This window comes from Salvelinus namaycush, chromosome 3 (genome assembly GCF_016432855.1).
Source record: "Salvelinus namaycush isolate Seneca chromosome 3, SaNama_1.0, whole genome shotgun sequence".
NCBI lineage: Eukaryota > Metazoa > Chordata > Actinopteri > Salmoniformes > Salmonidae > Salvelinus > Salvelinus namaycush.
The window spans coordinates 63,114,619-63,132,281 of record NC_052309.1 but is presented as its reverse complement, the minus strand read 5'-3'; the positions used below and the strand labels follow the sequence as shown (position 1 = coordinate 63,132,281).

At 41.1% G+C, this 17,663-nt stretch overlaps 1 protein-coding gene across 1 annotated transcript in view; it reads right to left on the bottom strand.

Annotated features, from left to right (window-relative positions):
• Nucleotides 1-2,205: 2,205 nt before the first annotated feature.
• LOC120043971 (corticotropin-releasing factor receptor 1-like) overlaps nt 2,206-17,663 on the bottom strand; it is a 223,283-nt gene continuing 207,825 nt past the window's right edge. Inside the window, exons 12-14 of the mRNA XM_038988567.1 lie at nt 12,693-12,831; nt 12,437-12,478; nt 2,206-2,346 (exon numbers count right to left, since the gene is read on the bottom strand). Coding sequence (XP_038844495.1) covers nt 2,206-2,346; nt 12,437-12,478; nt 12,693-12,831 — 322 coding nt within the window. The remainder of the gene's footprint in view (nt 2,347-12,436; nt 12,479-12,692; nt 12,832-17,663) is intronic.

Sequence of the window (17,663 nt, the reverse complement as noted above, 5' to 3'; positions counted from 1 at the left end):
TCTGAGCCCTGAGATTCAAGCTTCAAGCTCACAAGCTTTTTGGGAGGGCTCCCACATTAGCCAATGTACAGAACAACAAAAAGAAGGGAACTTTTGGGGAGAGAGGGGAATTCTACTGCAAAACATTTGAGACTGGTCCTGTCTAGACAACGTCTATCTGAATATGCATAACTCTATTCCCCTTTGTCAGAACAAACCACAAGAAGTCAACATTCACTCAATCATCTGCCAGACATTGTGTTAATCTTTTCCTAGTTACTTTGACTTATTCATGTGTCATTCAAAAATAAAAAGTTGTGCTATGTGCATGACAATATCTGATAAATGGTTTTATGTTGGAATGATGATCCGATTTGTTATGGTCCTTCATAATGGGTGTTTCAATTTGAAAGGATTTGCAGAATTTTAGCAAAGTATTGTCAGTACCCACTGGGCACAGACGTCAATTCAATGTCTATTCCATGTTGGTTCAATGTCATTTTGTTGAAATGATGTGGAAACAATGTTGTTGTGTGTGCCCATTGGGTACTTTCTACGACACAATAGCAATATAACATATTACCTGTTTGATGGCAAGAAAGAGTTTGAAGAACAAAATGATTTAGTCTGAAGATTTAGTATAGATACGTTTTGCAAGTTGCAGAGATGAAGCAACCAAAACATCCACGTTCCTCTCAGACCTTAACATAGCTAGCCAAAATAATTATATTAATAATTGGCATTTCTCCCAATCCAGCTTTCAAAATTATATACTAAAGTGGGCGTTATCTTATTACGGTCCTGGTAATTTTTGAATTTGAAATAAATAAAAGTGCTTTGATAAAGGTGTGCTTAAATCGGTTGAAGATTAACACCTTTTACAACCTTACGCAAAAGAAAAAATATCTTCAGTTATGTTTCATACTGTAGCCTATGATAAGTCCTCTCCATATGTGTGTGTTTGTATTTGCTTGAGCCTCAAAAAAACTCAACCTTACCAGGCGTGAAATTCCTTATTGATGTTAAACTGCCGCTCTTCCTTCACCCCCCCAGGTCTAACTATCTCTAAGCCAACGTTACGTTTGAGTCCCAGGAAAAGGCTAAGATGAAAGGAAGGAGAAGAAGTCATTACAGTTTGAGGAGAGTTATGCTAAATATTTACTTCCTGAAAGAACTGGGCAACACAAACACAACTGTTTTGTCCTCTAGGTAGATTTGACAGTGTGTACCAATTTTCACAGTTCATTCCCATTAGTAACAGTGTTGGATGTCACATCACTTTTTCCGCTTGCACAATGCCTTGGTTGTTGTTGTTGTTGTAAGGATAATGGGGAAGGCATCCATCTTCAATGGTGGCCAAAGATTTCACATCCAGAACATAGTCTCTATGAAGATAATAATTAATCAGAAAAACAAAAGGAAGGAATGGGAGAATGTTTACTAGAGACAGTAGTCTGGACAGAGATGAAATAAATGGTCCATGACGGTCATTCGCTTTACGATGCAGCGCCAGTAAGCATAGCCAGCTCAAAGTTCAAAAATTGCTCCACAGAAAATAAAAACATGCAAAGGAACAAGAATCAAATTGTTTTTGTCAATGATCTTGAACAGGTCAGTTAGTCCAACAGGGATCATGTATTTGACACTGATACAAGCACGTGCCCCAGTACCATTTTCTTCCCACTTTCAAAGTATTCTTATGGACTCCAACTTCATCCATATGGACTCCAACTCCATCCATATGGACTCCAACTTCAGGATTTTGCAGAATAAAAAAGAATAAGAGAACACTGGACTTACTGACAAACGTGATTTTCTTTTTTATCTGACATCAAAAGTCCCCTTTCAGCTGAATCTGCCAATGCCACAGGGATTGTACCAATTCCCTGTGCTGCCTTTTGGCAAAAAGTCCGCTCTTGACATTACTTAGTTTGGCCATTGTCATCCTGACCGTCTGTAGCTTCCAGAGGGAATGCACTGAGCGAACGTACCTCAATGTATTAGCAGGCGAGAGACTACAGAGGTCACCGCACCCTGGGAGGGGGTATGTGAGGTCTGTGTTTACAGACCAAGTGTACCCTGTGTGAACCATCACGGTAGCTGTTTCCCTCGGTTGGTTTGGAGAGAAGAGGGGAAAGCAGTGCTCTGTGGGGGACATGTTGGAGGGGTGGTTGGCGGTGAGAGGTTAGATGGGGGCGTTCAGCCAAAGCAGAGTGTTGCTGGTCCTCAAACAGCCGAGGACTGCTTGATGCTGTGGAAGCTGACCCGCGTGGGCGATGTGGGGATGGACATGGCGCGCGCCACTCGAGCCCTGATTGAATGCTTGTCCTGCCAGCGGTGCCATCTCTTCCTAACCGCAGAACGCACCTGAGAGGATAGCAGAGAGAGAGAGACGGAGAAAAAGAGAGAAAATTCAAATTTTGTTTGGTCTGACGGTGTAAATTGTTGACTAAAGTAACATAACAATTATATTTATTTTCTTCACAGAAACTATATAAATCGGCAATGTCAGTTTGATTGAATACCACTCATAGTTAACTGCCACTTTAAGTGAGTTTCCATTTAATTGTTTTCACCTAATTAAAATGTTCTCATTTATGCAATTTCCAAATTGTGGTAACCAAGGAGAAGTGGACAGTGTTGGGACAGTGCCATGCGATTAAAAATAAGAGGGAGGTAGAAGCTTTTAATTAAGGCACTAAACTTCTGCCACACCATGAGGACCACCATGTATTCTCTAATAACAAGTCAGTGACATGATAACTACGTTCCTTATTTGCTTTTGGATTTTAATAATTATTAACCTCATTAGAAGCCCAAACTTTGACTGGATGTATCAAAGGATAAGTGTACAGGCCCCTTTCTCACTAATAAGTTAGTTTACAAAGGAGAAGCAGCACTATGTTCTTTGGCTCCCTGGTTTAAGTATGCTGAAAAGATCAACATCTAAGTTCGAGTTGTTCCCTTTCTAAACCTATATTCATGAAACTGTGTGCTCCATAGAGCTTCCACATCTTGAATAACACTCTTTCTTCAGCAGGAAAGTGTTTATTTTTTGGACAATTAACGCTCATAGGCATAATATTTCTATCCATGATTCTACCAAAACACAGGCTTTACGTAAGACGTCTATCACAGTATATTTAATTAAAGCCAACCTGTTTGTTTTTTCACCTGCTTCTAAAGAACTAGAGCAACAAGCAGCTCTATCTTTTCACTTTGTACTATGTGAAACCCTGCAGGGCCCTTTGGAACACTGCACACAGTTGGCTGTGGAATTGAAGGAAATATGTCACAGAGGATGAGGACTGTGTACAGTAGGGGTGTGAACGCAGTAAAGACACATTTGGTTATGTCTGCGAAAAGAGCCTTGAGTGTTTAATACAGAATTAGAATAACGTACTGTATATTAATGATTGTAGATAGAATAGCTGAATGACAGTTGGAGTACATTGTGCGAGTGATTTCATGGATAAAAGGAAAAATAATCACTTTCCCGCTCTTTTCTCAGAGACTGGAAGCCTTTCACACAAAAGACGTTTCCATCGAACTTTTTTATTCGAGTAAGTACATCGGATAAAACATGTAAAGACAAGCCTGTTGGAAACAGCTAATTTGTCGACAAAACTAAATACGTGGGCAAATCTTTTGGTCTGTGAAACAGAATATGCAACAATTGCAGTAGAAAAGCTTTTATCCGCAATTATTGACATAATAACCATCATTTTGAAGTAAACTTGGATCCACACTATGCTATGTTGTGTGATCCCCCCACTGCGACTTGGAAAAGCATGCACAGATTTAAATAAGTTATGAACTTCACAGGGTGGTGAAAGTGCGCGGTGATGAGCTTGATGCTGTCACGTCTACTCCCGCTCCACCTCTCATTGTCGCCAGTTTACTCATTATTCCGCAGTTTGCTCATTATTCCGCAAACCTGTCACCATTGTTACACGCACCTGCGCCTCATGAGACACACCTGGTCTCCATCACATTCCTGATTACCTCCCCTATATCAGTCACTCCCTTTGGTTCTTTCCCCAGGCTATATTGTTTTGTGTTTCATGTCTGTACGCTACTCATGGTTCTTGTTTTGTTCCATGATCGCTTATTCATTAAATTCACTCCCTGTACTTGCTTCCCGATTTATTAGTGTTGACGTTCCAGAATAGCGCCTCACCAAAGGAAGCAACAGGGATTTATTTTTTGCTGGTGACGTCAGGTCCAAGGGCGGCTGCTGACGCAACCAGGGATGGCTCTTTAGGCTTCATGCCTCAGCTGGCTTGATAGGTTCTCAAGCCTCGGTTGGCTCGTCAGGCTTCAATTGCCGAAGCTACAGGGGAAGCCGCAGCTAGCTCGTCCGGCTTCCGTGACTCAGCTGGCTCATCGGGATCCCATGCCTCAGCCGGCTCGACAGATTCCCATGCCTCAGCAGAAGCGATACTGGTCCTCGTGACCGTCCCTCTGGTCGGCGTCCTGTGGCTGGAGCAGCGCGTCAGGGAGGGGGTACTGTCACGTCTACTCTCGCTCACCCTCTCCGGTTCTTGTTGTCGCCAGTTTACTCATTATTACGCACACTTGTGCCTCATGAGACTCACCTGGACTCCATCACCTTCCTGGTTACCTCCCCTATATCTGTCACTCCCTTTGGTTCTTTCCCCAGGAGTCATTGTTTCATGTCTGTACGCTACTCGTGTTTCTTGTTTTGTTCCATGTTCGGTTATTTATTAAATTCACTCCCTGTACTTGCTTCCCGATTTATTAGCGTAGACATTACAGATGCTCCTTTCCAATAACTATCGATGGTCTTATTTCGTATGGTGGTGACATGACTATCCATGCTCGGCTGCCAGTTGACAAATAAAAATGATCATGGTCTTATCCATAACCTCCTAATCTACCCTTTGCACTGTATCTGCAAGCTGTTGTCTAGAGCTACGTGCCAAGACGCGAGTGGGGACATTTGCTGTTTATCGCATACTTTTTGTGCCAGAACCAGCATCATAAATAAAACTAGGATGGAAACACAGAACTTCTGATGTTTAATTCACTAAATGAAAAGTTATGACTGTCACAACGCACTGCTTTTTATCTGCAACAAGTCAGTTTGATGGAATTACAGCTCTGGTGGGAAAATGTTCCTTTTTTAATGTGGATTTTAGAATATCATATGTTATCATCAGAATATCATAGAATAATCATATGTTTTATATCATAAATTATTGGGACAGGGACTCTGTACTCCAGCACTTTGGATTTGAAATGATACAATACACAAATATCATACACCCCCCCAAGATGCTAACCTCCCCTGTTATTGTAATGATGAGAGGTTAGCATGTCTTGGAGGTATGATATTTGTGCATCTAACATTCTCACTCGTTTAGGATTATTCGTAATCATGGTAGCATCCACATTAATGTAGAAGTGTTTATACATATTTTCTGTTATTTACAATAAAAGTGACTCAAAAATTACACATTATTTACCATTCATTTCTATTTGGCACAAAATAGTCTGAAACACAACCAAAACAAACATAAAATGCATCAAACTAATTTGTAGAGTCACAAGCTTGATGTAGTCATTGCGTGCAATGAATATGGGACCGAATTCGTAACTTTTTACTACTTTAATACAAGTGAATGTATCCCTATACTTTTGGTCCCCTAAAATGGGGGGACTATGAACAAAAAGTGCTCTAATTTCTAAATGGTTCACCCGATATGGATGAAATTACCCTCAAATTAAAGCAGACAGTCTGCACTTTAATCTCATAGACATTGTTTAATTTTTAAATCCAAATTGTTGAAGTACAGGCCAAAATAATAAAAAAATGTGTCACTGTCCAAATACTTTTGGAGCTCACTGTAAACTGAGTGTACAAAACATTACGAACGCTTTCCTAATATTGAGTTGCCCCCCGTTTTGGATCAGAATAGCCTCAATTCATCAGGTAGTGCTGAGCGATTAGTGTTTCTTGAGGTCGGTTCGGTTTCTGTTCCTTTGTAAAAAAAAATATATCACCGTTTTCTATTTCGATTATATATTTTTTACATTAATGGGTCCAGTGGGTTTACTGACTGGTAAAACTGAACGTTTTTTTTTAACGTTCTGAGAACAGAAGTGAACATTTAGCCTGTTCTGGGAACGTTTATTTTTAGGTTGCAGGGACTACACGCTTAATTACCCAACAGATCCAATATAAAGAGCATTTTCTCCCTGCTTAGCACAAGGTGAAGGAGAGCTGTATTAGATAGGAATGCTAAAATACCAGTGATTGAAGTCGGCCGTGGCTAACTGGTATGGAAAAAGCGGCACCTCTTTCTTCTCTCTTTCCTACTTGAGTAACAGTACTTCTTCTAGAATATCAGAGTAGAGAAGGCTAGTTAATAACATTTACTTGTGTGTCTGAGGTTAGTACTACTCTGGTTCTCCGTATGTTGTAAATGGTGAAAAAAAAGCAGAAAAAAAACAATCGGTCCTCTCTGGCTTTGCTTCACAGATCGCTGATGGTTCATGATAACATTTGAACAACCGCCGAACTCCACCATTTGTCCTTTGGATGTAGTCCCATGATTCCATCAAGAGCAACGAATTAGTGGCTGCTCGACATTAGCGAGCCGACAGGAGAAACAGAGGTTGATTAGCTAAGCATACTGCCAGCACACATCTATTGAGTGGCCACTTTTGCCCTAAGTAACTGCACCTCAGTGGGAGATATCTTCCACACTAAGTGGCGTCATGCTAACATATTGTACATTGATCTCTACTCAGTGTTAGTGTGTAGGCTTTATTTAATTTAGATTAAATATTTTCACATTGATGCACTATGAATTATCTGGGTTGAATCCTGTGATAACACAGAAAAAAACAATAAAAGTCCCATGATGGTAGCGACTGCCCATTAATGCTTATCACTTATTAAACATGATTTATTCACTTCACTTTAATCAAATATTTCAGTTGTTGTGTATAAAACATTTGTTTTATTTGATGACTTTATTATTTAATTCCAGGTCATTATCTCATCTCTATAAAGCTGCTGTCTGACAAAATCACTTTTCCCTTTCAATTAAGACCTAGAAATCCAGGTGATGGGTGTTCCCTTCTAATTAGTGACCTTAATTCATCAATCAAGCATAAGGGAGGAGCAAAATCCCACAGACACTCGGCCCTCCACTTGATGTAGCTTATTGGCCTGTTGGAAACTATAACTCCCTACTACCCTCATACTCAACTCTGGACCTCGAAGCCAGTTCCACTGCATTTTTAAAAATTGTTCCCCTCTAATCAGGGACTGATCTAGACCTGGGACACCAGGTGTGTGCATTTCATTATCCGATAGATCAGAAAACCAGCAGGCGCCGGACCTCGTATGGTAAGAGTTGAGTACCCCTGTCCTACTAAATGGCACAGTTCAGGCTGGATCTGATTTATCTCTAGAGAAACTGTGCAATGTGCGCATTGAGCTCACAGAAAAAAAACGGAACAAAATGGAATTCAAATAAGTCAATTGGTTGTTTAAAAAACAAAAAACGAACCAACGTTTCGGTAATCACTCAACACTATCATCAGGGCAAGGACTCTACAAGATTTTGAAAGCGTTCCACAGGGATGCTGGCCTATGTTGAGTCCAATGCTTCCCACAGTTGTCAAGTTAGCTTGATGTTCTTTGGTTGGTGGACCCTTCTTCATACACACGGGAAACTGTTGAGCGTAAAAACCCCAGCTGTGTTGCATTACTTGGCACAAATTACCATACCCCTTTCAAAGGCACTTAAATCTTTTGTCTATCCTATTCACCCTCTGAATGGCACACATACGCAATCCATGTTTCATTTGTCACAATTTTAAAAAATCCTTCTTTAACCTGTCTCCTCCCCTTCATCTACGCTGATTGAGGTGGATTTAACAAGTGACATCAATACTGGATCATAGCTTACACCTGGATTATTTCCCCTGGTCAGTCTATGTCATGGAAAGAGCAGGTGTTCATAATATTTTGTGCACTCAGTGTATGTGATAACCTACAGTATTTTACTGAATGAAAATGATTCATGATGTGTTAGTCCAGCGTTAAAGTATGGGTCGCAGCATCTGTGTGATGCCTCAAAAAGCATATTGCTTCAATCAGTTTATTCTAGTTAAATTTTTTAATGATTTCTTGTATTTTAACAGCAACAGTTCCACCCTAGAAAGATATATGTAAGAGTGTTTTTAATGGAGAAAAATGAACATGAATAGCTATTTAAATGGGTACTTCATTTCATTGTTATTTGTTTATATTGCAGTTGTTTTAGGCATAAGGGCAATGAAATGTACTGATATTTACAGTTGAAGTCAGAAGTTTACATACACCTTAGCCAAATACATTTAAACTCAATTTTTCACAATTCCTGACATTTAATCCTAGTAAACATTCCCTGTCTTAGGTCAGTTAGGATCACCACTTTATTTGAAGAATGTGAAATGTCAGAATAAAAGTAGAGAGAATGATTTATTTCAGCTTTCATTTCTTTCATCACATTCCCAGTGGGTCAGAAGTTTACAAACACTCAATTAGTATTTGGTAGCATTGCCTTTAAATTGTTTAGCTGGGGTCAAACATTTCCGGTAGCCTTCCACAAGCTTCCCACAATAAGTTGGGTGAATTTTGGCCCATTCTCCTGACAGAGCTGGTGTAACTGAGTCAGGTTTTTAGGCATCCTTGCTCGCACACACTTTTTCAGTTCTGCCCACAAATTTTGTATAGGATTGAGGTCAAGGCTTTGTCATGACCACTCCAATACCTTGACTTTGTTGTCCTTAAGCCATTTTGCCACAACTTTGGAGGTATGCTTGGGGTCAATGTCCATTTGGAAGACCCATTTCCGACCAAGCTTTAACTTCCTGACTGACGTTTTGAGACGTTGCTTCAATATATCCACATCATTTTCCTGCCTCATGATGCCATCTATTTGTGAAGTGCACCAGTCCCTCCTGCAGCAAAGCACCCCCAGAACATGATGCTGCCACCCCCGTGCTTCACGGTTGGGATGTTGTTCTTCGGCTTGCAAGCCTCCCCCTTTTTCCTCCAAACATAACGATGGTCATTATGGCCAAACAGCTCTATTTTTGGTTCCTCAGACCAGATGACATTTTTCCAAAAAGTACAATCTTTGTCCCTATGTGCAGTTGCAAACTGTAGTCTGTTTTTTTTATGGAAGCAGTGGCTTCTTCCTTGCTGAGCAGCCTTTCAGGTTATGTCGATATAGGACTTGTTTTACTGTGGATATAAATACTTTTGTACCTGTTTCCTCCAGCATCTTCACAAGGTCCTTTGCTGTTGTTCTGGGATTGATTTGCACTTTTCGCACCAAAGTACGTTCATCTCTAGGAGACAGAACTCGTCTCCTTCCTGAGCTGTATGATGGCTGCGTGGTCCCATGGTGTTTATACTTGCGTACTATTGTTTGTACAGATGAACGTGGTACCTTCAAGCGTTTGGAAATTTCTCCCAAGGATGAATCAGACTTGTGGAGGTCTACAATTTTTTTCTGAGGTGTTGGCTGATTTCTTTTGCTTTTCTCATGATGTCAAGCAAAGAGGCACTGAGTTTGAAGGTAGGCCTTGAAATACATCCACAGGTACACCTCCAATTGCCTCAAATGTTGTCATTCAGACTATCAGAAGCTTCTAAAGCAATGACATAATTTTCTGGAATTTTCCAAGCTGTTTAAAGACACAGTCAACTTAGTGTATGTAAACTTCTGACACACTGGAATTGTGATACAGTGAAATAATCTGTCTGTAAACATTTGTTGAAAAAATGAATTGTGTCATGTACAAAGTAGATGTCCTAACCGACTTGCAAAACTATAGTTTGTTAAGAAGAGATTTGTGGAGTGGTTGAAAAACAAGATTTAATGACTCCAATCTAAGTGTATGTAAACTTTCGACTTCAACTGTATGTATAGTTGCATATTTTCATAAGCTTGGGATCCAGGAAAACAGAATTTCTCATTTGGGTCCCAGGCTGAAAAGGTTTAAAGAACCCTGTGTTAGTCTAATAACAGCATGTTGATTGGTGTACCGTTTTGCACTACACTATAAATATTCACAGGTTATTGTAGGTGAATGCCAGATCTACTCAAATATGAGTTTCACATTTATTTCCATAAGGTTGGAGGTGATTACTGTAGTATAGGCTAGGATGGGAGTTTGGCCTGCTCTTTTTCTTGTGCGTGGGTGGGTGTGAAAATTAAACTGGCCTATTGTCCTGACAGGTTTGACAATCTTATACACAGCCTGCCATGAGTGTCAAATCATTAACATTTCAAAATAGCGAAGGCAATTGTGTAAGGCTAAGGAGTCGCCAGAGAAATTAAGGTTTGAAAAACCACAGGATTTCACATGGAAAATCACAGGATTTCAAATGTGACATTTCCATTTAGTTTTGGAACACTTCACGTGGATTTTCATAAATGATCACATGTGAAATCCTGTGAAACAATACGGTTTTGGAACACTTCACGTGATGATATTTCGCATTTAGTTTTAGAACACTTGATGATATTTCCCGTGAATTTTCACATGTGATCACATAACCTTTCACATGTGGAATCATGTGTTGTAGGAAAATATGTTTTTAGTTTCAAACTGGTTGTGGGAACAAAGTCATATGTTTACAGACCGGTAAAACTGAACTTTAAAAAAAAACGTTTTGCATGTTCTGGGGACGTTTATTTTTAGGTTGCAGGGAGGTTCTGAGAACGTTTTACTCTGACCACCACTTGATTATCATGGGATTCAATACATGTCATGACATTCAATACGTTTATCAGCTTGTGGGGTCCAATGGCTTTAAAACACACTACAAAAAGACTCCGTCCGGACTCTGGAATATTGAACAAATACACCATAACTACCACCACAACCCAGGTATTTCTCAGTCTTTTCACACAGGAGTTTTTACTCAGGACTACACGCGTAGATACCCAGCAGATCCAATTTAAAGAGCATTTTCTCCCTGCTAGTGAGGTTAGCACAAGGTTAGTGAATCTTTGTTTTGGCTAGGCTAGGTTTTCCCCTTGCAGCATGCTTTAAGTCTGTCATTAGAGTCAGGGTTGTGTGTATTGCTTCAAGGGGTCTCCCAGCAGCATAGGAGTTATTAAAAGAAGATTCTGGAGAAGAGAGAAGGTTAAACCCTGCTGCTCATCATGATTTCAGTGTAGTTGGTTAGCGTTAATATCAGTTAGGTCATTAGCCGAGCTTGCACTGTGTAAGTGTGAAGGAGAGCTGTATTAGATTGAAGTTGGCCGCGGCTGACTGGTACAGAAAAAGCGGAACCTCTTTCTACTCTCTTTCCTACTGCTTGAGTAATGGCACTTCTTCTAGAATATCAGAGTAGAGAAGGCTAGTTAATAACATTTACCTGTGTGTCTGAAGTTAGTACTACTCTGGTTCTCTGTATGTTGTAAATAGTGAAAAAAAGCTGACATTTGGTCCTCTCTGGCTTTGCTTCACAGATCGCTGATGGTTCATGATAACATTTGAACATCCGCCGAACTCCACCATTTGTCCTTTGGATGTAGTCCCATGATTCCATCAAGAGCAACGAATTAGCGGCTGCTCGACATTAGCGAGCCGACAGGAGAAACAGAGGTTGATTAGCTAAGCATACTGCCAGCACACGTCTATTGAGTGGCCACTTTTGCCCTAAGTAACTGCACCTCAGTGGGAGATATCTGCCACACTAAGTGGCGTCATGCTAACATACTGTACATTGATCTCTTTTCAGCGTTAGTGTGTAGGCTTCACTTCATCCTTCCTGACTCTCCTTGTAATATTGAGGTAAAATAAATGCATTTATAAACCAAAATACACGGATCAGTTATCCAGGAGGCATGACCCGGATAGTCTCCTGTTGAGATAGATTGCTCCAGGGAGAATGGGATACCTGAGGAGGTAACTGCAATGTTTACATCAAGCTGTGTAGCAAGGGTACTTTCACAGCTCTCCCAAGGGTTTTTCAGGTTTTAGGGCAAGCAATCTTTTGTAACTCCAGACAGATTTAGGTTTCTCACCGGTTAATATTTTATGACAAATCCATTTAGGCATCCTATTCCTTATATAGTGCACTACCTTCGACCATGGCACCATGCAGCCTCTGACATGGGGTGTGTATATATGTGTTGGGCCAGGGTGAAGCTCATTGTGATCCTATTAATTCTGCTGTCCAGTGGAGGAAATCTGCATGTCCAAGGTAACCCTGCTGCTTGGCTTGCATTTTAGACGACACAATACATTTTTTTAGGACATTTTTAGCTCTGCATGAAATGATGCCAAGTGGACATGTTTTCAATAGTCCTGGGAGGAATGAGAGGAGGGTTGGAGGGAGGGATAGAAAATAAAAACTCATTACGGGTACAGTGTGAGCGGTGGGGGATCATGGGACAAACATGAATCTGCTTACCTCGCTGTTCAGGAAGCAATAAAACACTGACACGAAAAAGCCCTGGAGGACAGAGACAGAGGGAAAGATGGCGAGAGGAGAGGGGGAGAAGAGAGAAAGAGTGTTTAACATTGAAGATAAGATGAACAGTGCGAGCAGCACTACATTGTACTGTAGCCTACAACTATTTTTTGTGACACGTTATATGCTTCAGAATGTTTACAGCGTCAAACAAGTTCTCAAACCCTCTATCACTTTTCATTTGGCCTGGGCATACCTGAAAAGACTCCAGGATGGAGTTGAAGTAGATGAAGACTATTTGGGCGACCTCATCCTCCCCTCCCGGGTTGACGAAAAATAGCATGTAGGTGATGCCCAGGAGAGGCAGCAGCACCAGAGTGGCCTTCACCGCTTTCCTGATGGACACACAGTAACACAAGAGTCATATTATTAAATAAAGACCTGGCCGCCAACTAGAGAGTCAATTAGACACAGACACAGAGCCATACTAACGACACAAATAGATGCCTAAAATAGACCTGCCAGACAACTAGTGGGCCAATACTAATTTGGTAATGGCTGCCAAGTATTTTTTCTCCTGTTCTGTGATTATATGGTTCATGAGAGCACTCACAATACTGTCATGTGTAGTTTGGATTTATGGTGTCGACATACCTTTAAGGGTAGTGATAATGTTTGTCAAGTTCCTACAATACTTTGATTCCACACTGGGTGTGGGGTTACATATTCAAACCATGGCAGCAGTTTCCAGTTCACATGCATATTGAATTACCTCATAGTCCTTACAGCACTATAACAGGTAGACAAAACTCCAAATTGAATTGCTCTGTTAATATATTTATGTTCTTAAACTTTCTATGATGAGTCAGTGGCTGTGTGTTTGTTTCTGTGTGTGCGGTGTGTGTGTTTGTGTGTGTGCGCGTGTGCCATTTTTGCCATGTGAATGCCTGTGCGCGTATGTGTCATCCTCGGCCGCCCCATGGCGCTCTTACACCCGTGAATGAGTGTGGCAGCTGTGCCCATCACCTCCATGCAGAGAGACCCCTGATGTCAGCTGCTGAAAATGTTACCCAGCGCTGTCAGAGCTAGCATTTCGCCGTACTGCCCTCTCGTCTACACTGACCCAAATTGAGCACAAAATGAATGCTCAATTTCAATTTCTGACATGGCCTAAAGTAATGTGACACGGACACATTCTTTCAATTCATCCATTTCCCAGTGGAAGTGCATTGCTGTGGTGCATACCAGCTATACGGCCCACCAAGGGGTTAATGTATGAGGACTAGGCCATGTTCTAGATCATACTGGCCTCTCATCCATCAGCATATTATTAATCACAAGTGAAGTGCTGACCAGCAGTCCAATAGAGGAGCACTAGCTGAGGCTCAATGGCGCTAGACCCACAAAATGGCACCCTGTTCCCTACATAGTGCACTACTTTTGACCAGGGCCGGCCCTGGTTAAAAGTAGTGCACTGTATAGATAATAAGGTGCCACTTGGGACGCAGGCTAAAAGGCTGAAGGGCTGAAGGGCTGAAGGGTAACGAACGTAGCCTTTATAATCACATTAGTGAAGCCAAATTGAATTTGCTCAATAAGAAGTTTGATTGACAAATGACTCCATTAAATTACAATAATGAGCGAGGGATATTGGCTTGGCTACTTTCCAGTCAGATGACCCCATGCAGCGTCTGCCACTCTGGTTTCATTATCCAAGGAATCAGTCAAACTGTCAGATTTTACTGTACCAATAAAAAGGTGTGAAAATGATTACGGCTTGTGAATAGTCAGCATGGTGTGTTGTGTTAGCTGGTTACAGTAGCTGTGAAGGGTGTGAGGGTTTCTGAAGATACAGCTACACACAGGCACGGGCATGGGCACACACACACGCGGAACACACACGCACACACTCTCCCACCCCACCTGGTTCCACACAAAAATCAATTATTACAATTCAACCAGACAGGTATCGATCATTAGGTTTCTTCCAACGAGGCCATTGATGTTTCCTGGGCGTGTATTAATTAACAGCCCATTGATGTCTACTTTACAGCTGGGGCTGGCTCAGCTAACCCTGGAAGCATCCCAAATGGCACCCTAATCCCTACAGTGCCTATAGAAAGTCTAGGACTTTTAGGACTTTTTTCACATTTTGTTGTGTTACAAACTTGGATTGAAAGAGATTTAATTGTACTTTTTTGTCATTGATCAGAAAATTCGACAAATATTTACAAGTGAATAAAAATGTAATCATTCAAATATAGTCGTTGCATAAGCATTCAGCCCCTTTTTTAAAGGCAAGCCTAAATAAGTTCAGAAGTAAAATTTAGCTTGACAAGTAGGGGTTGACATGATTTTTTATGACTACTCCTTCCTCTGTCCCCCATACATTCAGCATCTGTAATGTCCCTCAGTCAAGTATTACATTTCAAGCACATATTCAACTACAAAGACCAGGGAGCTTTTCAAAAGCCTCATAAATAAGGGCAGTGATTGGTAAATGGGTAACAATAACAAATCACATATTCAATATATCCTTAAGCATGGTCACGTTAATAATTGTGCTGTGGATGATGTATTAAACCTCCCAGACACATCAAAGATGCAGTCGTCCTTCTGCACTGAGCTGCAGGACAGGAAGGAAACTGCTAAGGGATGTCACCATGAGGCCATTGGTGATGTTAAAACAGCTACAGAGTTCAATGGCTGTGATGGGAGGAAACAGAGGATGGATCAACAACATTGTAGCGACTCCACAATAATTACCTAAATGACAGAGTGAAAAGAATTCAAATATACAAAACATGCATGCGAGGAGGTAGAGTCATTAGATCATATATTCCTGTTGTACGCGGAATGAGGAAGAGCTCGGTTTTGTTTGTTTGGAAATTTTGTTGTTTAAAAGTATATTGGAAAGATCTTGGTAGCTACCTAGCTTCTTATGTTGGATCCCGGGACGCAGTTGGCATCAGTTGCTGGGACTACTAGTATCTTTCCAGTGATCCTGCCGACCAAGGACGGGTCTGAGGAGCTATTTGGCATCGCAGCTAGCCTAGCTAGCTGGATATCAAGCTAGCGAGGTGTTCTTAAACGCAGCCCGCGACGCAGTTAGCCATTGTGCCTGGGACCGCAGATTGTCCCGGGTTTGAGGCTGGCTAGATCCCTGCTGTTTGTTGTTTTCAATTTTCCCCGTGACCTGCCCTGTCTGGAACTGCGAGGAGTAACAGCCTAACATATGTCGCTAGCTACCATGACAAAGACCAAAGCCGGCGGGAGTACCGTTGAGGACAGTGGTGTCTCTCTATCACACGTGAAGGATCTTTTAAACTTATAAGCAGTTGTTACAACAACAATAAAATAGTTTCAAGTGTTTTTTCCAAATACTTGTGGATTCTACTAACAAAAGAATGGACGACCTGACCAGAGAGGTCCAGGACCTGAAGAACAGTTTGCAGTTCTCCCAGGGTCAGCCCGACGAGTTGAAACAGGAGAACGACAAGATGACAGCAATCTGTAAGTCATTGAGAGAGGACATTTGTGTGAATCCATGATAACAATTACAGATAAATCAGACTATCTCGAGGGACAATCAAGGCGAAACAACATGGTTGTTGACGGAATTGCAGAACTCCACATGAGACCTGGATGGAGTCTGAGGACAAAGTGAGGGAAATGATCTCTGAGAAATTGAAGATGGACCACAGGAAGATTAAGGTGGAGCGCGCCCACAGGACTAGAAAACCCACCACCAGCCCAGGTGATAGGTCCAGGCCGATAGTGGTCAAGTTCCTGAGGTTCAAGGACAAGGTAGCTGTTCTGGAAAGAGCCAAGAACTTGAGAGGAACGTATATCTTCCTCAACGAGGACTATCCTGAAGCTGTGCACCAGAAGAGAAAAGAACTGATCCCAACCATGAAAGCTGCCAGAGCGCAGGGGTATATTGCGTACATCTGCTACGACAGGCTCATTGTCCACCCTCCCTCCCTCCCAGAAGCCTGCAAGGGATGAGAGAGCCAAGCCTATGGGTTCGTAGCCTCAACCCCGCAGCGCACACACACACACACCAATTGATTCATGGACTGCTAAATGTATATATTTTTTATCTTACTTTGTCTGCTCTTTTCAATATTATGTCTATCTCTGATAAGCTTCCCAGGAAAGGGCTGAAAATAGCCCATATTAATATATGTAGCCTTAGAAAAAAGGTTCATGAAATCAACATCAGATAACATTCATATATTAGCCATTTCTGAGACTCACCTAGATAATTCATTTGATGAGACAGCAGAAGCAATACAAGGATATAACATCTATAGAAGAGACAGAAATGCTTATGGGGGAGGAGTTGCTGTATATATTCAGTGCCATATCCCTGTAATGCTTAGAGAAGATCTTATGTCGAGTGTTATTGAAGTGTTGTGGTTGCAGATTCACTTGGCACATCTAAAGCCTTTTCTTTCGTGGTGTTGCTATAAGCCACCAAGTGCTAACAGTCAGTATCTAAATCATATGTGTGAAATGCTCGATAGTGTATGTGATGTAAACAGAGAGGTCTACTTTCTTGGGGACCTGAGTATTGACTGGTTTTCATCAAGCTGTCCGCTCAAGAGGAAGCTTCTTACTGTAACCAGTGCCTGTAATCTGGTGCAGGTTGTTAATCAACCTACCAGGGTGTTTACAAACACTACAGGAACAAGATCATCCACATGTATCGATCACATTTTTACTAATGCTGTAGAACTTTGTTCTAAAGCTATATCCTTGCCCATTGGATGCAGTGATCACAATATAGTGGCTATATCCAGGAAAAGCCAAAGTTCCAACAACTGGACCTAAAATTGTATATAAGAGATCATACAAAAGATTGTGCTGTGACTCTTATTTGATGATGTTAAAAATATTTGTTGGTCTGATGTGATTACTGAGGTGCATCCAGACGCTGCACTTGATGAATTTATGAAATTGCTTCTTCCAATTATTGATAAATATGCACCAGTTAAGAAACTGACTGTTAGAAATGTTAAGGCTCTATGGATTGATGAGGAATTGAAAAACTGTATGGTTGAAAGAGATGGGGCAGAAGGAGTGGCTAATAAGTCTGGCTGTACATCTGACTGGCTTACTTACTGAAAATTGAGAAATTCTGTAACTAAACTCAACAAAAATAAAAAATAAACTTAATTATGAAGCCAAAATATGATATACTGTATATATAGAATGATGGGGG